The sequence below is a fragment of the Nerophis ophidion genome, unplaced genomic scaffold, assembly GCF_033978795.1.
Source record: "Nerophis ophidion isolate RoL-2023_Sa unplaced genomic scaffold, RoL_Noph_v1.0 HiC_scaffold_81, whole genome shotgun sequence".
Classification (NCBI taxonomy): Eukaryota; Metazoa; Chordata; class Actinopteri; order Syngnathiformes; family Syngnathidae; genus Nerophis; species Nerophis ophidion.
This window is the reverse complement of record NW_026907003.1, coordinates 165,102-189,550: the sequence shown is the minus strand read 5'-3', so window position 1 is coordinate 189,550 and position 24,449 is coordinate 165,102. Positions and strand designations below refer to the sequence as shown.

Genomic DNA, 24,449 nt, shown 5'->3' with positions numbered 1-24,449 from the left:
AAACCAAGCCTGATCTAAAGATGACATCTTGATCTCATACCATCTCAGACTAATTGGCCGTTCATTATTAAGTGAAGTGTCTTATAGTTGCTTAAATTAGTCTTTAACCAAGCAACACTATGTTTTATCCAGTTACACGATTAATCGAAAACGTTCCCAGTGGAACACTTGATTAATAACATTTTCAATAGCCACAGCACATTATTTCATAGCATGTAGGAGTTAAAATGTGATTTGTTTGTGTCCTGTAGACATCCATCAGCTGATTGGACACCAAGAAGAATGTCTCCCTCATCTGCAGGGGGACAGTTTCACTTTAGAGTATCCACAGCCCTCACATTTTAAAGGGGACAAAGATGAGCCACAGCCCTCTTATTTTAAAGAGGAAGAGGAGGGAGAGTGTCCTGTAGGGCAGGAGGAGGCTGATGTCAGCAAGTTTCCACTGACTGTTGTTTCTGTGAAGACTGAAGAGCATGAAGACAAACCACCTGAGTCCTCACAGCTTCATCACAGTCCAAGTAAGCACAACATCCACATATCATCTAATACAATGTTTGTGACACATATTCTTCCGGGGGCCACATTTATCACTAAAGATGGAGATAAATTTGCTTTTTAACACCACCATTTAAAAATGAATGCTCTTCAATCATCAACAGTGTAATTGCTGGGGTGTAACCATGTGACCTAGAGGCCGTCCTCCTTACCTCACGTGGTCAAGTGAAGGCAAACATTCAATATGGCTACTGTTTATTTACGTTTAGCAGCACATATGTCAGCACATTTCAAAGGTTTAGTAGTGAAGATTGGGGATGTATTTGTGTATACGTGTATTTGTATTGAACCGTTTCGGTATGGGGGTTTCGGTTCGGTTCGGATGTGTAACGAACGAGTTTCCACACGAACATATTAATCTAAAGTCTTAACAAGCTGCGCCGCTTCGTTCTGCCTGTTTCCATCAGTACTCTACACAGCACCCAGCATTGTCCCACCCACACAACCATCTGATTGGTTACAGACAGAGCAGTAACAGCCAATCAGCAGTGTGTATTCACAGTGCAAGGAGTTAGTGCTCCACCGTCGTCATGAGCAGGTAGGTGTTTAGCAGGTAAGCATCAGCCAGCGGACTCTCCCCAAATTATAGTAAACACCTCCCAGTCAACTACAAACCCCGTTTCCATATGAGTTGGGAAATTGTGTTAGATGTAAATATAAACGGAATACAATGATTTGCAAATCATTTTCAAGCCATATTCAGTTGAATATGCTATAAAGACAACATATTTGATGTTCAAACTGATAAACCTTTTTTTTTTTTTTTTTTTTGCAAATCATTAACTTTAGAATTTGATGCCAGCAACATGTGACAAAGAAGCAAAGAAGTTGGGAACGGTGGCAATAAATACTGATAAAGTTGAGGAATGCTCATCAAACACTTATGTGGAACATCCCACAGGTGTGCAGGCTAATTGGGAACAGGTGGGTGCCATGGTTGGGTATAAAAGCAGCTTCCATGAAATGCTAAGTAATTCACAAACAACAATGGGCTGAGGGTCACCAATTTGTAAGCAAATTGTCGAACAGTTTTAGAACAAAATTTCTCAACGACCTATTGCAAGGAATTTAGGGATTTTGCCATCTACGGTCCGTAAAATCATCAAAAAGTTTAGAGAATCTGGAGAAATCACTGCACGTAAGCGATGATATTACGGACTTTTGACCCCTCAGGCGTTACTGCATCAAAAAGCGACATCAGTGTGTAAAGGATATCACCACATGGGCTCAGGAATACTTCATAAAACCACTGTCAGTAACTACATTTCAAATTATATTTGGAAACAGAGGACGTGGTGTCCTCCAGAGCAAAGAGGAAAATAACCATTCGGATTGTTGTAGGCGCAAAGTTGAAAAGCCAGCATCTGTGATAGTATGGGTGTGTATTAGTGCCCAAGGCATAGGTAACTTACACATCTGTGAAGGCACCATTAATGCTGAAAGGTCCATACAGGTTTTGGAGCACCATATGTTGTCATCCAAACAACGTTATCAAGGACGCTCCTGGTTATTTCAGCAAGACAAGTGTTACAACAGTGTGGCTTCGTAAAAAAAGAGTGCGGGTACTTTCCTATTCTGCCTGCAGTCCAGACCTGTCTCCCATGGAAAATGTGTGGCGCATTATGAAGCGTAAAATACGACAGTGGAGACCCCGGACTTTTGAACGACTGAAGCTCTCCATAAAACAAGAATGGTAAAAAATGATCCACTTTCAAAGCTTCAAAAATTAGTTTCCTCAGTTCCCAAATGTTTATTGAGTGTTGTTAAAAGAAAAGGTGATGTAACACAGTGGTGAACATGCCCTTTCCCAACTACTTTGGCACGTGTTGCAGCCATGGTATTCTAAGTTAATTATTATTTGTAAAAAAAATAAAGTTTATGACTTTGAACATCAACTATCTTGTCTTTGTAGTGCATTCAATTGAATATGGCTTGAAAAGGATTTGCAAATCATTGTATTTCGTTTATATTTACATCTAACACAATTTCCCAACTCATATGGAAACAGGGTTTGTACTAGTAACATCACTATGAGCCCGTTGACGTTCTAGAAACAAACAGCAGCTCAGCTCGCTCGCAGTCCTGGCTTGAGGTGAAGGCTAATTAGCTTTTAACGTTAGCGCATTTTGCTGTGTGTGTGTGTGTGTTACAAACAGCAAAGCCCTGTCCGTCTGTTATTTCACTTTTCCTTTTTATGTGTTAATTGAGCTGTTTTGAAGCATCAAACAAGGACATTATGTTAAATGAAGAGTTTCTGTCTCTGATCGTTGATATAATAATGAGTTTTAGGTATTTCAAAGATGGCGCTAGTATGTGCTTTGGCCTGCTGTGGCTCGCTGTCAGCTCTGTTCGTTTTTGTGTTGTTTGCGTCTATTTTCGTCTCTGTCAGCTCACTGCTTGTGTATGACGAAGAAGGCCCAACAAAGGATGTACTTCCTGCGGCAGCCGAGGTAACTTAAGGTGCCGACCAAGATGCTGGTGCAGTTTTATTCAGCCATCATCGAGTCCATCCTCACCTCCTCCATCACTGTGTGGTTCCCCGGCACCACAGTCCAGGACAAGCATCGACTGTGTAATTGCTGGGGTCCAAGTCAGCTTTTTCACCTGCATGGATTCCTGCCTTCCTTTCCCGCCCCCTGGTTCCTCTCCCCCAGCGGCAGTGTCTCCGGCGCCGTGGTAAACGTGGCGGCCAGCTGGTGAAATTTAGGGCACTCCTGGCCCGGCTTCCCATGGCTTCCCGAAGGAGGAATGGTGCGGTATCCGGTCTCCTCCTGCACCCATGCTCGCTGGATCCCATTGGTTCCTGGCTTGTTCCTATATCGTTGGTTTGGAGGATGAGACTTGCCGCCGTTGCTCCTGCTGTCCCCGCCCCCGGAGGCGCGGGGTGGATTCCCGCCACCTGCGGGCTGTCTGTCGGGCCCCACCTGGAATAGCTGCGGCCTTGGACGTGGTGGCCCCTGCCAGGTTCAGTCTTGTGAACGCAAAATCTTTGACAAACAAAACGATTATCCTGAACTTCCCGCAGACTTGACCAATTCTGTGTGACGGAAACATGGCTGAGAGCCGGTGAGTCCGCCCCTCTTAATGAACTTCTGCTTCCAGAGTGTTCCTACGTTTATTCTCCGCGGTCGTCTGGTCGAAAAGGAGGAGGATTAGCAGTGGTTTTTAAAAATGAATTTAAATGCCGTCTGATACGCCTGCAATCCTCCTTTTCAAGCTTGGAACTGTGCATGTTTGAACTGGGTCTTTCTGATGTCGTCCTGTGTGCCGTCGTCCATCGACCACCCAAGTACCACAAAGACTTTATAACTGACTTTTCTGAAATTTGGGCTGAAATCCTGCCTAAATATAATCTTGTCCTTATTGCTGGTGATTTTAATATTCACACCTAAGCCCAGACGAGTCGCTTTCCAGGAGCTTCCTGAATGTAATTGACTCATTTAACTTTGTACAGTCTGTGTGTGGTTCCACACATGAACGCAGGCATAAACTCCATTTAGTGCTCTCGTATGGTTTGCGACGCTGTGTTCTCTGATCATATGCCGATCCTGTTTGATATTCCCACTCAGTGTCCGTTACATTGTGCGCTCCGCCTCAACGCTCTCGCATGTTTAATTCTTGGTCTCCTGCTCTGTTTTCTCTTCCATTTTTTAGAATCTTTGTGATGATAATTCTGCAGCCTCTGTGTGTCTGAATACTGAAGAGTTGGTTTCTGGGTTCAACTCTATTTGTTTACAAACACTGGATACTATCCCTCCTTTCAAGTTCCGCCGCGCCAAACCCACACCTGAGCCCTGGTTGAATGACATCACTCGTGCGGCCAGGCGCGAATGTAGGAGAGCAGAGAGAACAATGGAAAAAAGACAGGCTGCATGTGTCTTTTGCCATTTTTAAAGAGAGCATGTTGTCCTCCAGCAAAGATGAATAAATATCTATCTGAGATTATAGCTTCTAACTGTAACAACCCCAGAGTTCTGTTCAAGACCATTAACATTGTCATTGATGCTCCCAAATCTGTTGGTTTTGATGCTTCTTCAGAATTCTGTGAAAATTCTGTCCACTTTTTCACTGACTAAATTGTGTCACCTAGAGCCAGTTTATCTCAGCTTTCCTAGGACCTTTCTATTCCTCTGCACTTTTCTTCTGTTTTCCATCAGTTTGAGCCGGTGTCCTTTTCCTTTCTAAAGGACACGGTTAGTCATATGAAGCCCTCTGGTTCTCCTGCAGATGCCCTCCCACCTCGCGTGTTTAAGGAGGTACTTGCTACTATTGGATCAAGCGTCCTTAACATTATCAATAGTAGCCTCTCTTCTGGAATAGTACCAGCAGAGTTTACAGGATGGAAGAGGGGTTAGTGCGTCTGCCTCACAATATGAAGGCCCTGAGTAGTCAGGGTTCAATTCCGGGCTCGGGATCTTTCTGTGTGGAGTGTGCATGTCCTCCCCGTGAATGTGTGGGTTCCCTCCGGGTACTCCGGCTTCCTCCTACTTCCAAAGAAATGTACCTGGGGATAGGTTGATTGGCAACACTAAATTGGCCCTAGTGTGTGAATGTGAGTGTGAATGTTGTCTGTTTATCAGTGTTGGCCCTGTGATTTTATGTTGTTTAGTCCAAGTCGCTCTCCCTCCCCTCGGCACTTATAACTACTGTACGTAGGGATTTATCTCGACTCGTCTTGACGACTGCAACGCCCTGTATGTAGGCATTAGCCAGGCCTCCCTCGCCTGCCTGCAGCTCGTGCAGAACTCTGCTGCTCGTCTGCTAACACAGACCCACAGGCGTGAGCACATCACCCCCATACTAGCGTCCCTTCACTGGCTCCCTGGGCTCTACCGAATCAATTAGTAGAACTACTATTTGTTTTCAAATGTCTAAACAACATCGCTCCAACATACATCTCCGACCTCCTTCGGCCTTGCTGAACACGCCCCCCCAACCCCTCCTGATCCCTTAGATCATGGGGGGGGGGGCAGTAACGTCAGCTGCTGTTGACGGTCCCTGACACAAGGCTGAAGCTAAGCGGTGACAGAGCTTTCGCCGCTGCTACTCGCAAGCTCTGGAACAACTTAACTTTGAGTGTTAGACAGGCCTCCTCTCTTCCTGTTTTTAAATCACTCTTAAAAACACACTTTTATTCCATGGCCTTTAACATTCTGTGATCTCCATTTTGCAATGGCAGCCCATTATGCACCTGCTGTGAACCTGTTTCTATGTTTTATTTATTATCTATCGGGCTTTGTTTGTGTTGTGGTGTGTTTGCTAGTTTCCCTTGTGTTATCTTTTAACCTGTCTATTGTACAGCACTTTGTGGTAAATATTAAATGTGCTTTATAAGTAAAGTTGATTTGGTTTGATTTGAGCAAAGCTGGACTTTTCTAAAGAATGTTTGTTTTCTCCTGTCCCGCAGACGTTGAAGAAGAACCTCTACCCCATGAGCAGGAGAAGGAACCACAGTCCCCCAACATACGCGAGAAAGAAGAGGTACCACATTCCCAGCACAGCAAAGAGGGAGGAGAGGAGCCACATCCCCCCCACATTAAAGAGGAAGGCGAGACGCCACAGACCCATAATGTTAAACTGACCCTTCACATTAAAGGGCAAGTGGAGGACCCACTGATCTTACACATCAAAAATGAAGAGGAGGACCCACTGACCCCTCACTTTAAGGAGCAAGAGAACCTACTGACCCCTCACATTAAAAAGGAAGAGGAGGACCCACTGACACCCTACTTTAAAGAGGAAGAGGAGGACCAAGAGCCGCCGCACATTAAAGAGGAAGAGGAGGAAGAGGGCATCAGTCAGCCTAAATGGTTGGAGGAGTTCCCAGTGACTGGTGTCCCTGTGAAGAGTGAAGATGATGAGGTGAAAGGTGAAAGTGAGGAGAGGGGAGGGGGGGAGCCTCCAAGCAGCAGCTCAACACAACACATGACAACAGAAGCTGATGGAGACCACTGTGGAGGATCACAAGCAGACAAGCTCTTAGCTCCACTATCAGATAGTGAGGACACAACGTCACACTCTCCTGACACTGATGATGAAGACTCTAAAGATGATAAGACATGTCACACTGACAACACTCACTTCACATCTTCTCACTCTCACAAAACCCTTAAATACCATTGTCGTCTGAAAAGACACATGAGAACACACACTGGAGAAAAACCTTTCTCTTGTTCAATCTGTAGTAAAGGTTATGCACAAAGTCAGAATTTGAAAAGACACATGAAAACACACACTGGAGAAAACCTTTTTACCTGTTCAATATGTGGTAAAGGTTTTACAGAAAGTCAACATTTGAAAGTACACATGAGAACACACACTGGTGAAAAACCTTTTTCATGTTCAACCTGTGGTAAAGGTTTTACAGAAAGTCAGAAATTGAAAGTACACATGAGAACACACACTGGTGAAAAGCCTTTTTTCTGTTCAACCTGTGGTAAAGGTTTTGCACAAAGTCAGGATGTGAAAAGACACATGAGAACACACACTGGTGAAAAAGCTTTTTCCTGTTCAATCTGTGGTAAAGGTTTTACAAGAAGTACAGATGTGAAAAGACACATGAGAACACACACTGGGAAAAAACCCCATTCCTGTTCAATCTGCAACAGAATCTTTTGTCGACAATCAAAGCTTGTAGCACACATGAGAAGACACCCAGGAGAGAAAGTGTTGAGTTGCAGTGTGTGTGGTGAAAGATTGTCTTCTAAGTACCAGTGTAAGAAACACAAGTGTGCTGGTGAGAACAGCAGCAGCAAATGAAACTGCAGGATTTGAAATAAACTGTCCAGACTTTCATTTTGACTTTCTAACAACATCAGCACATATAACATGTGTGACATTGTTGTTTGTCTAACAATCTGTTTAATATGATCTTTACATTTATAGATTACATAGTTTGAAATATAAAATTATTACTTATTTGTCCTTCTAATTGTTAATAATCCCATAGATTATCACCTTTATATGATATACATATGTACTGGTTCACATCTGAAACATCTTCTGGACCACTTCAGGAAGCATATTATTATTTACTTTATACATCATTTAAACAGTTGTCTTTTATACAATTTTAAAATGTGTGATTTTATGAATCATTTGTTGGGAATCTGTAATCCATTTTGTTATTATCTTTATTACTCTCTTTTGTATTATGATAATTGTGTTGTGATTATTTTAAATGTATGTCCCCAGACCTTTATGCAATAAAAAGTGAGAGAAAATGTCTGAATTGTTTGTGGAAGGATGGTTTTGTTTTTCAAACATACATTTGTGAATTAAAAACATCCATCCATCCATTTTCTACCACTTTTCCCTTTGGGGTCACGGGGGGCGCTGGTGCCTATCTCAGCTACAATCAGGCGGAAGGCAGTGTACAACCTGGACAAGTCGCCACCTCATCGCAGGGCCAACACAGATAGACAAACAACATTCACACTCACATTCACACATTAGGGACCATTTAGTGTTGCCAATCAACCTATCCCCAGGTGCATGTCTTTGGGGGTGGGAGGGGCCTATCCCCAGGTGCATGTCTTTGGAGGTGGGAGGGGCCTATCCCCAGGTGCATGTCTTTGGAGGTGGGAGGGGCCTATCCCCAGGTGCATGTCTTTGGGGGTGGGAGGGGCCTATCCCCAGGTGCATGTCTTTGGAGGTGGGAGGGGCCTATCCCCAGGTGCATGTCTTTGGAGGTGGGAGGAAGCTGGAGTACCCGGAGGGAACCCACGCAGTCACGGGGAGAACATGCAAACTCCACACAGAAAGATCCCTTATTGTGTTTTAGACATTTTTTTTTTTTCTTTTTCAACATCCCCAAAACAATATTAATATCAATCAAAGTTTGGAATGTCAGGGAAAAGCCGATATTGTACATCGTCTCACAGGGATTTCATTCATTCATTTCATTCATAAAATATAGTGTTTATTTTGTTTCCCTATCACAGAATGAACAAGTGTTGTCTTCAATTGCAAAACAACATCTTAAAGATTATTTAAAGTTATCAATCCGGGGCTTTTTTTCTTAAATTAACCCTTTGGCGTTTGGAAGAATGGAAACTTTCAAATTATGGGTATTTTCTATTTTTTTTGTTCCAGAGAAAATACAGTAAAGAAGAAATAGTAAAGAAGTAAAAAAAAAAAGATTTACAGGAATCACAATATTTTGAACAAAAGCCTTTATAATTGCTTAAAATATTTTGTCTGTTTGCAGGTCGTACTTAATGAAATCTTCTAATAATAAAATATTTTATCAGTCAATAAGTGCATCAGCGACCAAATGCCTTTTTCAAACCATTGCTGTACAAAGATGGATTTGTTTCTCATTTGAATATAAGAACAATTCCACAGTGGAGTATTGTGTGTGATGAAGTTGTGTTTGTAAATTAGTTTCCAGTACAACAACACTTGCTGGTAGGGATGGGTACTGTTCACTTCTAATTCCATGTTTTATGTGTTATATATGTCAATATATTGTGTGTTTGTATTTTGCCAACATGGTAGAATCACATGATAGGCAGGTTGTATCATGTTTTTCTGTCAGAAGAGCAAGGTTTTGTTTGGACGAGCAATATGTAGCTGTATTGACAAGTATGGCAAGTTCCTGTAAGCGTTGTAAGAAAAGCAAAAGGGTGCATTGCCAAAGGCGTAAAGCACATGGTATTCCCGCTCACTCTCCCATCCAAATACTAACCAGGCCTGACCGGGCTTACATTCTCAGAGCTGACCAGATCCGGCATGCTCAGTGTAGTCTGGCCGTAAACTGAGCAAATAACCTCAACATCAGATTGTTAAATGTGACAAGCTGCTTGACAGGACCTTTCTGCAATGAGCAAGGTGCGTGTGATACAATAATCACTGCTCTTTTTCTCAGCCTCTCCAACTCTTTGGACGTTTACGCCACTGCTAGCACTGAAGTGCCTTGATGGCACGTGGGTCACTGTTGGTGATACTGCAAACCTTGCAATCAATCTCAAAGCCGGTCAAAAGTAAACAAACATGTATGAGTTGAAAGTGAGAGTAGTAAAGCGGGGCTCAGTGTGACGTGAGGGTGCATCCAACACACTTACAGTCCAAAGTAAACAAACATGTATGAGTTGAAAGTGAGAGTAGTAAAGCGGGGCTCAGTGTGACGTGAGGGTGCATCCAACACACTTACAGTCCAAAGTAAACAAACATGTATGAGTTGAAAGTGAGAGTAGTAAAGCGGGGCTCAGTGTGACGTGAGGGTGCATCCAACACACTTACAGTCCAAAGTAAACAAACATGTATGAGTTGAAAGTGAGAGTAGTAAAGCTGGGCTCAGTGTGACGTGAGGGTGCATCCAACACACTTACAGTCCAAAGTAAACAAACATGTATGAGTTGAAAGTGAGAGTAGTAAAGCGGGGCTCAGTGTGACGTGAGGGTGCATCCAACACACTTACAGTCCAAAGTAAACAAACATGTATGAGTTGAAAGTGAGAGTAGTAAAGCGGGGCTCAGTGTGACGTGAGGGTGCATCCAACACACTTACAGTCCAAAGTAAACAAACATGTATGAGTTAAAAGTGAGAGTAGTAAAGCGGGGCTCAGTGTGACGTGAGGGTGCATCCAACACACTTACAGTCCAAAGTAAACAAACATGTATGAGTTGAAAGTGAGAGTAGTAAAGCGGGGCTCAGTGTGACGTGAGGGTGCATCCAACACACTTACAGTCCAAAGTAAACAAACATGTATGAGTTAAAAGTGAGAGTAGTAAAGCGGGGCTCAGTGTGACGTGAGGGTGCATCCAACACACTTACAGTCCAAAGTAAACAAACATGTATGAGTTGAAAGTGAGAGTAGTAAAGCGGGGCTCAGTGTGACGTGAGGGTGCATCCAACACACTTACAGTCCAAAGTAAACAAACATGTATGAGTTAAACGTGAGAGTAGTAAAGCGGGGCTCAGTGTGACGTGAGGGTGCATCCAACACACTTACAGTCCAAAGTAAACAAACATGTATGAGTTAAAAGTGAGAGTAGTAAAGCGGGGCTCAGTGTGACGTGAGGGTGCATCCAACACACTTACAGTCCAAAGTAAACAAACATGTATGAGTTGAAAGTGAGAGTAGTAAAGCGGGGCTCAGTGTGACGTGAGGGTGCATCCAACACACTTACAGTCCAAAGTAAACAAACATGTATGAGTTAAAAGTGAGAGTAGTAAAGCGGGGCTCAGTGTGACGTGAGGGTGCATCCAACACACTTACAGTCCAAAGTAAACAAACATGTATGAGTTGAAAGTGAGAGTAGTAAAGCGGGGCTCAGTGTGACGTGAGGGTGCCCAACATCTAAGAGAACAGCCATATTGGCAACCTCAGGTGGACATGAATTAGTTAGGATGTTCAGTGACAAGCTGGGAACTGTCAAAGCTCAACTCACCAATTGCTTGAACACAAACCTCATTAATGACAATTAAGACACTTTTACATCCTCATCAAGTAAGAAGGTTTTGACCAAAAAAGAAGCTACTCTCCCGAAGTTGGAGCCAAATGCCTTGGGGACACAAGTTTAATGGTCAGTTGAGACAAATCTATGGCGTCACATTAGTGCCAAAAATCCAAGCGCATAAAAACTGTTATTGCGCGCTGATTCTCCACTTCGTACACGCGGGCGACACCCATTTGCGAGCGTCTGGTGCCTTTGTGCGCGCGCGTGGCGTCCTTTTTGCTTGCGCCCGGTGTCTTTGTGCGCCGTCTTGGTTTTGGCACTTTGGGGGCGATTATGTTTAGACCGCCCCTCCTTTCTGATTGGTCAGGCGAAAATAGCTGCAGGCCAATCAGAAGTATAGCAGGGCGGGTCATGGTCAATATGTATCAAGATGATACAGCTCCTGTCGACAAACACATTAGAAAAGTCCAAATTAGTGGAGTTGTGGAAAATGCCAATTGAATTTGATCTAAAAGTCTTTAAAGAAGGTAATGTCTCATCTGTTGAGAGAACATCACATAGTTAATGAAGAGTCAAGATCAATATCTCTCTTTTCATACAATCAGTCCACACATGTCAGTCAATGATGGAAATTATATTTTCAAATGTGTTTTCTTTCCTCACTTGTCTGTTTAAAAAAATATTGTTATTCATTTAATATTTGTATATGTAAATATTGAATGTATGCCACAATGGGGGACTATTAATTTTCTTTCCTCTATCTACTTTAAGTTTACACCCGAGTCTACCTGAAGCCACTTATCTATGCGTACTTCATATCAGGACCACATGATTAGCATATGGGCCTAATTATTGATGTTATGATTGCAATGACTATTTTAGTAGAATAATGAATGACAGGTTATCACTACAACTAAGTAATATGGTTTTAATATTACTATAAAAAGTATTTACGTTTCTGCAAACAACTCAAACTATGGAAAATGAGATATCAGCTTAGATCAGTATAGATGGCAGAGTTAAAAATATGTATTTAAAAAAACAACAAAAAAAGCTAGCTTCATACATTAGGCAAATTCAATCTGAGAGATAATAGTATTAAAGACTTACTTGTTCAGCCATGAAAACCTGATTTCCTTTCTTTTTAATCCCAGGGAACTGCCATGGACCTTTCATCATAGATATGAATAAACACTCCATGTTTCTCCATCTTACCTCGGACTGCTGGCCCCCATCATTTTATTGATGTCAATGATACATGTACTATTTAAATATACACATACATACGATACTCAGACATTTATAACAAATCGAACCGTTTGGGAATTAGTTGAAAATTGAGAAAGTTATGGTTATTTAAATAGTACATGTATGGCGTCACATTAGTGCCAAAAATCCAAGCACATAAAAACTGTTGTCCCGCGCTGATTCTCCACTTCAACTCATTTCCAAACAGTTCGATTTGTTATAAATGTCAGAGTATTGTATATTTAAATAGTACATGTACCATTGACACCAATAAAATGATGGGGAACAGCTGTCCGAGGTAAAATGAAGAAACATGGAGTGTTTATTCATATCATATCATTCATTAATTTGCCTAATGTAGGGAGCTAGCTTTTTTGGTTGTTTTTTAAATACATATTTTTAACTCTGCCATCTGTACTGATCTGGGCTGATATCTCATGTTCCATAATTTGAGTTGTTTGCAGAAACGTAAATACTTTTTATAGTAATATTAAAACCATATTCATTAATTGTAGTGATAGCCTGTCATTCATTATTCTACTAAAATAGTCATTGTAATCATAACATGAATAATTAGGCCCATATCAATCAATGTTTATTTATATAGCCCTAAATCACAAATGTCTCAAAGGACTGTACAAACCACTACGACTACGACATCCTCGGAAGAACCCACAGAATGCTAATCATGTGGTCCTGATATGAAGTACGCATAGATAAGTGGGTTCGGGTAGACTCTGGTGTAAACTTCAAGTAGATAGAGGAAAGAAAATTAATAAATTAATCACATTAACTATGTGATGTTCTCTCAACAGATGAGACATTACCTTCGTCAAAGACTTTTAGATCAAATTCAATTGACATTTTCCACAACTCCACTAAATTTGGACTTTTTAGAATGTGTTTGTCGACAGGAGCTGTATTATCTTGATACATATTGACCATGACCCGCCCTGCTATACTTCAGATTGACGCTCAGCTTTTTTGGCCTGACCAATCAGAAAGGAGGGGCCGTCTAAGCATACCCGCGCCCAAAGTGCCAAAACGAAAATGCACCGCGCGCACGAAGTGGAGAATCAGCACGCGATAACAGTTTTTATGCGCTTGGATTTTTGGCACTAATGTGACGCCATACAAATAGTCAGCTACTTTTGTTGAAGTCCAATTGACAGCGAAATGAACAAGGTACACAACAGGGTATTTAAACAGGATGGTTTCAAAGGGTTTCAGGCAGGTTACATGAAGTTTAATTGTATGCAATATTCCTAACATTCATGGTAGTAAAACATTCTTCAATGACGTGGCCTCATTTTGGTATATTTTTAATTACATCTGCGGTCCCCTCCAAGGTTTCTCATTGTCATCCCATTGGGTTGAGTTTTTTCTTGCCCTGATGTGGGATCTGAGCCAAAGACGTTGTTGGGGCTTGTGCAGCCCTTTGAGACACTTGTGATTTAGGTCAACTAAGTCAACTTAGGTCAACTAAGTCAACTTTGATACTAAAGTGACTCAAACATCAGAGTAAGTATGTGGTGATGCTAACCTTCGATAGCTCAGTTGGTAGAGCGGAGGACTGTAGTTGCTCATGCTGAAATCCTTAGGTTGCTGGTTCAAATCCGGCTCGAAGGATTACTCTTTTTTTTAAAATGATTAAATCAAGATAAACAACACAAGATACACTTACAATTAGTGCACCAACCCAAAACATCCCTCCCTCATTCTCACTCATTCATACATTACATTTCTGTGTGATGAGGTTCAAATAAGAATCCAAATAATGTCTTACATCCTGAGGATGTAAACTGTGTGTTGTTTTGGCGTAAGATATTTACGAAACACAACCTGTCCTACAGTAAGATGTTTCTTTCTGTAGGGATAGTGATGCAATGGATTATGTGTCTCACTACGGACTAGAAGATTCTAGGTTCAACTCCTAGCCAGCGTGCTGTTGTTTGTTAACTCAACTGAAACAGTATTCTGTACAATTTTAGGGGGAGTTTATTTTGCTTTTTTTTTTTTTTTTTTTTAAATCTACTAACTGAAACATGTGTTTGTTTTCTCTTTATTATTGCGAATGTATAACTGGTAGTTGTATCTGTTCTTATACCATTTAAACTATCTTTCTTCTAAGCAAGGTTCATCTACACTTGAAGAATTAATTGTTAGCCTGCTAAGAACTTTTGAACATTTCTGAAAAATCTGCCAAATGTTTGCAATAATCATAACATTCTCGGTAATAAAACATTCTTCAGAAGCATTTTGGTACATTTTTTAGAGAGCCTGAAATGCTCAGTCATGGAGCGTAAGACATTCTTTTTGAGCTTCCGGGATTCAAGTACCTGTTCTGCTGACCAATACTAGACTTTGAGACCCCTTGGAAAGACCTCCTTCCACCCCTCAAAAGTCACCAATAGGGCAGACCTTGGTTACATTTGAATGTGTAAACCCAAGCAAATGTTGTATAGCTGAAATAGCTCAGTTGGGAGAGCGTCAGACTGAAGTTCTGAAGGTCCCTGGTTCAATCCTGGGTTTCAGCACAACTCGGTGAGTTTCCAAATCAATTCATTTTACTAATAAGCCTTCTGTGGCTCTTACAATACTGAAATGGTCTCCCTGGCCTGCCAGCCTTGCTGGTGGAATCCTAGTATCAGTAGTGACACACCTTTCCTCCATTTGTAATTTGGACAATCGTTACGTGGTTTAACGGTGTATCGTTCCTCAAGCCAATGTTTGGTCTTTAACTGAGTCTTACATCGGGCTGTTTCAAACACAAATTTCTTGCCTTAGGGGTTTGTCTTAGACTGTATAACTTGAAACTGAGAGTAATGAAGCTGAGCTCAGTGTGAGGTGAAGGTGCATCTAACACACCTACAGCAAAATATTAACCACAACTTTTTCATACAGATACACTGTCTAACAATTTGACTTTAAAGTATTGCGTTTAATCCTTCAGATAATCACATTAACGCTCTCCCACCTGAACTAAAGTGGATGTGAGGGATGTTTTTGAATATCAGTTTTTCAAATGAAATAGAGAAAAAACAATCATTTTTGAAAACTATTTAAATTAAATATAGATTCGAAGGACTGCTGCAGGGGGGCAAAGGGACATTTTTTGAGAAATGTATGGAGGTCAGCATCAGCCACTTGAACCCTCAGATTAAAAGTCTGATGCTCTGCCGACTGAGCTACCCAGGACCTTTGATATGCTGATATGTCCAACATCTGAGATAACATCCATATTGGCAATCTCAGGTGAAAGTGAATTAGTAAGGATGTTCAGTGACAAGCTGGGAACTGTCAAAGTTCAAGCTCCCCAAGTGCTTGAACCCAAAGCTCATTTTTGACAGATAGGCCAGTTTCACATCCTCATCAACAAAGAAGGTTTTGACCAAAAAAGAAGCTCCTCTCCCGAAGTTGCAAACTCTGAGCTGCATTTAACTTGGATGCTCCCCAAAATATTGCCAGAAGCATTTTGTTTTATTTTTTAGTGGAGGTTAGCTGCAACAGGTAGAGCTGGTGAAGGCCCAGGCTGCAACAAATAGAAGGTCACTAGATTTTAAAGTCCAACATAAGCAGTCAGTAAAGCCCTGTTTTGGTAGTAAGCCTCATGTAAACTGTGTGTTCCTTTGGCCTAAGATGTTTACAATATACAACTTGTACGAAATTACAGGGCACGGAGCTAGTGGTGCAATGGATAACATGTCTGACTACGGATCAGAAGATTCTAGGTTCAACTCCTGACTAGCTCGTTGTTTTTTGTTAATTGAACTGAAACAAAATTCAGTGCTGTTTCTTTGAGAGTGTTTTTTTGCATTTAAAATAAATATCTACTAACTGGAACATGCATTTTTTTTGTCTTGTTATCATTGTGAATAGATAACTGGAAGTTGTATCTGTTGTTATACTCGGGACATTCATTTAGAATAAAGTGGGTGAGGAAAAAGGTGAAACAAAACAAATCTTACCTGAGCACGCCTTCCTCTTGTTAGAGTAAAACATGTTGGGGCTTGGTCACTAGCATTCAAACTAGATGTGACTATTCTGTCTATGAACATGAACAGGGAAGCAAACACATTATCATTCAGGATGGTTTGTTACAGCTGTGATGGTATAGTGGTTAGTACTCTGTGTTGTGGCTGCAGCAACCCTGGTGTGACTCCGGGTCATGGCACCATACCCTTCCTGTGCTTTTTTGATGATTTTTGAAAAAAGAGGTATCTTTTTCCCTCTGGTAAGTGGTTGAACAAGATGTGAAACCAACCAGGTACCCTGGTGAAATAAAAAATATCTATTTGATGTCATTACAGTATTGTCCTTGATGCATCATTTAATATGACTGATGTGTGCTTTGTGCTGTTACTTTATCACTTGGTAAAATTGTATTATAAACTCAGTCAATCGATCAAAACTTTCTTTCTTTTATTTCTTTCTTGTGTTTATTCCGAACATGAACATACTTACAACATAATACATCAGACACTTTAATACCATTTCACATTACATCATGTCCGAAAAGGAGTAGGATGAAGCAAAGCTTATTTAATCCTACACCTTTCCCACTTCAGAGCGTTTACAAATATATACATTCATTTACTGACCTTTTTTGTAGTCAAATAGTGAAATGACATCCGTGAATGAGTGATACAACAGTTTTGTAATATGTAATTCATTAATTCAGTCATTATTAGCATACTGAGATGAAGAATATCTTATTTTCAATAAGGTTGAAGTTTTTCCTCTTCTTTGTACTTTATAAGCACTATTAATCTGAACAACATCTTAAACTGGATCATATCAGTACAATTTTTAACTTCATTACTTAATCCATCAATCCACCCATCTTCTTCCACTTAACCAAGGTCAGGTCACGGGGGCAGCAGCCTAAGCAGGGAAACCCAGACTTCCCTCTCCCCAGTCACTTTGTCCAGCTCTTCCCGGGGGAACCCAAGGCGTTCCCAGGCCAGCCGGGAAACATAGTCTTCCCAACGTGTCCTGGGTCTTCCCCGTGGCCTCCTATCGGTTAGGTGTGCCCTAAATCCTGACCAGATGCCCGAACCACCTCATCTGGCTCCTCTCCATGTGGAGTAGCAGCGGCTTTACTTTGAGGTCCCCTCGGATGACAGAGCTTCTCACCCTATCTCTAAGGGAGAGACCCACCACCCAGGCGGAGGAAACTCTTTTGTGCCGCTTGTACCCGTGATCTTGTCCTTTCGGTCATAACCCAAAGCTCATGACCATAGGTGAGGATGGGAACGTAGATCGACCGGTAAATTGAGAGCTTTGCCTCTCGGCTCAGCTCCTTCTTCACCACAACGGATCGATACAGCGTCCACATTACGATCCGCCTGTCGATCTCACCATCCACTCTTCCCTCACTCGTGAACAAGACTCCGAGGTACTTGAACTCCTCCACTTGGGGCAGGGTCTCCTCCCCAACGCGCAGATGGCACTCCACCCTTTTCCGGGCAAGAACCATGGACTCGGACTTGGAGGTGCTGATTCTCATCCCAGTCGCTTCACATTCGGCTGCGAACCGATCCAGTGAGAACTGAAGATCCTGGCCAGATGAAGCCATCAGGACCACATCATCTGCAAAAAGCAGGAACCTAATCCTGCAGTCACCAAACGCGATCCCCTTAACGCCTTGACTGCGCCTCGAAATTCTGTCCATAAAAGTTATGGACTTGAATCCTGGAAGTCAGAATGAAAGTCTGATGTTCTTACAACAGAGCACTTCAGGGTTTCTTCACAACACGTAACAATAAATAAAAATGAAGCAAGATGCTTCTGGCAACATTTTACTTGCATATTTGACCCCGTTCTTGGAAATACTGGTAGATTTGATTGAAATGTGTTGCTTTCTTGACACAGAGCCAGTTCAAAGCAATGTTCTCAAATGTTTAGCAGGGTTAAGGTCCAGTCTCTGGAACGGACATTCCAGAAACCTGCCTGAAACCCTTTGAAAACAGTTTTTATGTGTGTTTAATATTGTTGTCTTGTTGGAAAAGCTGCTTGTGTACAAAGATCAGCCTTTTCACTCTTGATTGGAGGTGAGGCAAAGTCTCATCTGACCAGTAAACTTTTCTCCCAAAACTGCTTTGGGTTCAAGCACTTGGTGGGCTTGAGGTTTGACAGTTTCCACTCTGTCACTAAACATCCATCCATCCATTTGCTACTGTTTATCCCTTAAAACCGGACAATTCAAGGCATGAGCCGACTACAGCAGTGATGAGCAAACAATATGAAAGTAGGTTTGAGGTTCTAGGTCACATGACTAAAGCTATTGACAATTGAAATGTTCTTAGTGAGCTAATGACAAGTACTTTATTGACGGTCCCTTAAAGTAAAGCACTTGTCAGCAGGGACTGACAGACGTGGCATGAGTTTTCAAACAGTCAGCCTGGCTGGATGTTGAATGTCTGTTGAATATCCAACTTGGAACTCATTTGACCTATGTTTGGCATTTGGAGATCACTCCAGCAGCACTGAGAGCAGTCTGAGTCAAACTACCTTGAGATAAATTTTGCAATTGTCAATGCCAACAAAGAAATGGACTCAAAAAAACGCTATAAAAGTTATGGTAGCTTGATGCTAATATACATTGGCTTTGCTATTGACATGCTACTGATTAGCATTAGCAATTTCTCATGACGTTAACACCCACCAAATGAGTTAATTAAAACTATAACTAAGATAAATGTTAGAATCAGACAGCTGGTGCATAATAAATCCAATATTTACAGTATTAACACTTTTTTGGGCGCAACAAAACACATTATGAATTTACACTACAGCCATCTAGCGTACTGGACTTGCAAATGTAAATAAAGCTACATGTAAATGATGATATGAAAACAAAAAAACAAAAAACAAAGGGTAACGAAAGGACCGCAGTTATCAATAATAATCTTATTTTTAAACGTTGCAATATAAATTTATCGCAAACAATCAAAATTATTAACAGACACAAAAGTACCAAAAAGTCGTACTGTTGAGGACTGGTATTGATTTGGAGGTAGTGGAATTTGTTCCGAATCAGTTGAAATGTGAACAGTACCCATCCCTACCAGCAAGTGTTGTTGTACTGGAAACTAATTTACAAACACAACTTCATCACACACAATACTCCACTCTGGAATTGTTCTTATATTAAAATGAGAAACAAATCCATCTTTGAACAGCAATGGTTTGAAAAAGGCATTTGGTCACTGATGCACTTATTGACTGATAAAAATAGTTTATTATTTGAAGATTTCATTAAGTACAACCTGGAACAAGAAAAAAACTCATAACTTAAAATTTTCCATTCTTTCTAAGGCAAAATAAATAATTTGAGAAAAAAACGACGGAATTGACCACTTAAAGTAATATTTTGGATGTTGTTTTGCAATTGAAGACAACACTTGTTCGATCTGTGATAGGAAAACACAATAAACTGTTTTTTTTAAGAATATATGCAAAGTAAATCTCTGTGGGATGATGTACAATATTGGCTTTTGTCTGACACTCCAAACTTTGACTGATATTGATGTTGTTTTGGGGATGTTAAAAAAGAAAATAAAAAACATTAAAACAAATGTTTAAAACACAATATATATAATACACAAATGTAAGTTTGTAAAAACAAAACCATCCTTTCACAAAAAAAAAAATCTGCCATTTTCTCTCACTTTTATATTGCATAAAGGTCTGGGGACATACATATAAAACAATCACAACACAATCATCATAATACAGAGTAATGACGATAATGAATAAAAATGATTGTAGAGACCCAACAAATGGTTTAAAAAGACACATTTTAAAATTGTATAAAAGACAACTGTTTAAATGATGTATAAAGTAAATAACAATATGCTTCCTGAAGTGGTCCAGAAGATGTTTCAGATGTGAACCAGTACATATGTATATCATATAAAGGTGATAATCTATGGGATTATTAACAATTACAAATACAATATTTCATATAATTAAGTCTAAAATTGTATGATGAATATACAGGATATATATATATATATATATATATATATATATATATATATATATATATGTGTGTGTGTGTGTGTGTGTGTATACATACGCACAAAATGTTTATTGCATGTAAAATGTGTGTTGTACTGTTTACTCAGCTTTTTACTCAAATTGTTCTGTCCATTTTTTAATAAAAGTACACAATGTTGCATATTAATGCATGTGCTTGACTGAAAAAAGGATTAATATAAAATATCTAATCTATAAATGTGGAAGCATTTTAAAAAGATTGTTGGAAAAACAACAATGCCACACATGTTATATGTGCTGATGTTGTTAGAAAGTCAAAATGAAAGTCTGGACAGTTTATTTCAAATCCTGCAGTTTCATTTGCTGCTGCTGTTCTCACCAGCACACTTGTGTTTCTTACACTGCTACTTAGAAGACAATCTTTCACCACACACACTGCAACTCAACACTTTCTCTCCTGGGTGTCTTCTCATGTGTCTTACAAGGGTTGATTGTTGACAAAAGCTTCTGTTACAGATTGAACAGGAATGTGAATTTTCACCAGTGTGTGTTGTCTTGTGTACTTTCAAACACCAGTTTTCTGTAAAACCTTTATCACAGATTGAACAGGAAAAAGGTTTTTCACCAGTGTGTGTTCTGTCGTGCAGTTTTAAATGATGACTTTGTGTAAAACCTTTACCACAGACTGAACAGGAAAACGGTTTTTCACCAGTGTGTGTTCTCATGTGCACTTTTAACCATCGACTTTCTGTAAAACCTTTACCACAGATTGAACAGACAAAAAGTTTTTCACCAGTGTGTGTTCTCATGTGTGCTTTTAAAAGGGGACTTTGTACAAAATCTTTACCACATTCTGAGCAAGAAAAAGGTTTTTCACCAGTGTGTGTTCTCATGTGTCTTTTCAAATTTTGACTTTCTGTAAAACCTTTACCACAGGTTGAGCAGGTAAAAGGTTTTTCACCAGTGTCCGTTCTCATGTGTCTTTTCAAATTTTGACTTTCTGTAAAACCTTTACCACAGGTTGAACAGGAAAAAGGTTTTTTACCAGTGTGTGTTCTCATGTGTATTTTCAAATTGTGACTTTCTACAAAACCTTTGACACAGGTTGAACAGACAAAATGTTTTTTACCACTGTGTATTCTCATGTGCACTTTCAAACTCCAATTTTGTGTAAAACCATTACCACATATTGAACGGATAAAAGGTTTTTCTCCAGTGTGTCTGCTCATGTGTGTTTTCAGACGACATGTGTGTTTTCAGACGACAACCTCTATAAATGGGTTGTACTTGTATCGCGCTTTTCTACTTTCAAGGTACTCTTTGACACTACTTCCACATTTACCCATTCACACACTGATGGAGGGAGCTGCCATGCAAGGTGCTAACCAGCACCCATCAGGAGCAAGGGTGAAGTGTCTTGCTCAGGACACAATGGACGTGACGAGGTTAGTACTAGGTGGGGATTGAACCAGGGACCCTCGAGTTGCGCACGGCCACTCTCCCACTGCGCCACGCCGTCCCTATTATTACATCATTCCCAGTACTATGTTCTCAAATAAAGTAACCAGATATTAACAGTAAATAAACAAGTACATTAATAATAATTGTTTCGACAAAATAATACAATTAGAAAAGACACAATATGTTACTGCATATGTCAGCTGCCAAATTAAGAGCCTTTGTAAACAGTTTTGAAATTCTTCTATTATCAATCATATACCAAATGATGTATCGTGACATATATTGTTATTAGGATATAGATTTGAGGTCATATCACTCATACCAAACATTGTTTCGCCGAGTCATTTTGTTTAGCCCACCAAATATGTTTATTTTTTTATAATCTTCAGATGTGTGTGTATTAAGGGTGTAACGGTACGTGTATTTGTATTGAACCGTTTCGGTACGGGGGTTTGGGTTCGGTTCGGTGGTGTATCGAACAAGTTTCCACACGGACATATTAAGTAGCGCACCGCACGTTGTGTCAACAATGCACACTGAGGCACAACACACAGCATGCTAACAACGACCGGGCTACTACAAAGAGTAAAAACCAGAGCTGAAAGACACTCCTGCCTCGTTAAGATCTCCCGTTTGGGAACACTTCGGCTACGCAGTGCGATACAACAATGGATAACATGGCTTCAACAAAGAGAAAGACGAACAAACGCAGCTCCCACTGCATTCAAGCAGCTTCTACTCGGCAACTCAGGCAGGGCTAAAGCAATAACAAATGCTGTTGGTGTTTTTACAGCAGCAGATTTAAGACCATAGTGCATTAAAAACTCGATTTTGACCCACTTCTATGGTGGAAATACAATGAGCCCATATATCCTCTTACTGCCAAGTTAGCCAGGCACTACCTCGCCATACCTGCTACCTCCGTGTCCAGCGAAAGGGTATTTTTCACAGCTGGGGACATTGTAACTGCAAGCAGGTCTGCTCTTTCTGCAGACAAGGTGGTTAAACTCATTTTTCTGGCAGAAAACATGAAAATTGAGTGAAAGTCATCAGGGTTATAGGGTGGGGAGGGGGAAGAAAAGTTAATCTGAGGCTGAGTTGACTTGAAACTGTTTAATGTTGCACTTTTTGTATGTAGAAGGAAAGTTTTGTCATTTTATTTAATCTGAGCTACAACTTGAAGCAGTTTTATGTTGCACTTTATACGTTAAAATGTTGCATTTTATAAGTAGAAAGGTTTTGTTAAGGAACCAATTCAGAGCCTTATCTTATTTTGTTTTTAATTTTATATATATATATATATATATATATATATATATATATATATATATATATATATATGTCCAGAGTCGGGACCTGGGGTGGACCGCTCGCCTGTGCAACGGTTGGGGACATCTCTGCGTTGCTGACCTGTCTGCGCTCGGGATGGTCTCCGGCTGGCCCCACTATGGACTGGACTCTCACTATTATGTTAGAAACTGGCTGGCCTGGGAACGCCTCGGGATCCCCTAGAAAGAGCTGTATGACGTGGTTGGGGAAAGGAAAGGCTGGGCTTCCCTACTTAGGCTGCTGGCCCCGCGACCCGACCTCAGATAAGCAGAAGAAGATAGATGATTGGATGTGTAACACAACTTGATGTTTCTTGAAAACACTGTCCAGTAGTTGATGTTGTCGCTCCTTCTCCTTTTTTGTTGGACAAAGTTCCTCCTCTTATTCTGTTGTCGTTTTTTTTTTTTTTTTTCTAAAATCACAAATATTTCTTCAACGGCAGCAGTTAGTCGCTGATTCAGCAACACTCACATCATTTGTAATGTAGACATGTTCACACAATAAAAACACTTTACACTTACATTGGATCTCTGCTTTGATGTGTCGATCACTTCCGCCTCTCTTTGTTAGCAGCTAACAAGCTAAGCTAACCAGCAGGCTAGGCTAGCACGTCAAGGTGCACTCAGACTAATGTATCCGCATACAAACAATTAATAAGGACGTTTACTCTGTTAAACGACACACATGTGCACATGTACGTTGTAATTAAGACCTAGAAACCATAATAACCAAAACAACGTATTCTCCGCCAGACGCCATCTTGTTTTGTGCTTCCTCCTGTGTGACGTCATCGAGGTGTTCTCAACCGCGGAACAAATGTTGGCCCAGCACGTGTTTCACTGGGACAATAGTGGGTGGTGCACACTTCCTTCGCCCGGCCACAGAAGACAAAAAAGAGTTGCTGTTGTAACAATAGGAAGAATATATTCCACTCCTCTCTTGTACACGCGGCTTATGAGGTAATATACATGATATATTTTCATATTATTTATCTTATTTACCTCATATGTTGTTCGAAGCTAACGTGCTAGTGTTAGCCCGCTAGCAGGCCTTTGTAGCAAATGCGAGCGTTTTTTTTTTGAGGAGTGTATTTTATATGTTCTATGTAAGAATTATATTGACTTATTTAATACTTTTAACAGTATTTTTGTTGTATATTACAGTCACGCTTAACATCATTGAATATTTGTTACTAGAAAGAAACGAACGTCTCGAAATTTAAGTCTGGAATAAGTCACATGGTATAATAATAATAATAATACATTTTATTTGGTATAGCGCTTTTCAGTGTACTCAAAGATGTTTTACAGGATGAACAAAAAATATTATTGTTATTGTAATGACAGTGTAATATAATGTACTATTGCAGTGGTCTGCTTTATGTTGGTGTCAACTGTATTAGCAATAAATACAAATGATGTTTGCACGCACTTCTATTACCTTGATAAC

General features: G+C 40.5%; 2 protein-coding genes and 2 non-coding genes across 6 annotated transcripts in view; 3 read left to right on the top strand and 1 right to left on the bottom strand.

Annotated features, from left to right (window-relative positions):
- The window catches only part of LOC133547244 (gastrula zinc finger protein XlCGF17.1-like), a 183,889-nt gene that overhangs the window by 155,270 nt on the left and 4,170 nt on the right, over positions 1 to 24,449 (top strand). The window contains exon 1 of one of the 3 annotated variants that reach the window (XM_061893008.1): positions 23,836 to 23,959. The exons of the other annotated variants lie outside the window; for them this stretch is intronic. The gene's annotated coding sequence lies outside the window, so the exon portion shown is untranslated. Of the gene's footprint in view, positions 1 to 23,835; positions 23,960 to 24,449 lie in introns of those variants that run through there. 3 annotated transcript variants of the gene reach the window in all.
- trnay-gua (transfer RNA tyrosine (anticodon GUA)) lies at positions 13,749 to 13,835 on the top strand. The gene is given in 2 exon segments: positions 13,749 to 13,785; positions 13,800 to 13,835. It is a non-coding gene; the product is annotated as a tRNA-Tyr (tRNA).
- Positions 14,671 to 14,743, top strand: trnaf-gaa (transfer RNA phenylalanine (anticodon GAA)). The gene has a single exon. It is a non-coding gene; the product is annotated as a tRNA-Phe (tRNA).
- Positions 20,523 to 22,532, bottom strand: LOC133547247 (zinc finger protein 239-like). Its single transcript, XM_061893015.1, has one exon. The coding sequence runs from the start codon at positions 21,437 to 21,439 to the stop codon at positions 20,615 to 20,617; it is 825 nt and encodes a 274-aa protein (XP_061748999.1). The 5' UTR covers positions 21,440 to 22,532; the 3' UTR covers positions 20,523 to 20,614.

Excerpts from the sequence above, each read along its gene's own strand:
- LOC133547247 (XM_061893015.1), bottom strand. The coding sequence starts at position 21,439 with ATGAGCAGACACACTGGAGAAAAACCTTTTATCCGTTCAATATGTGGT.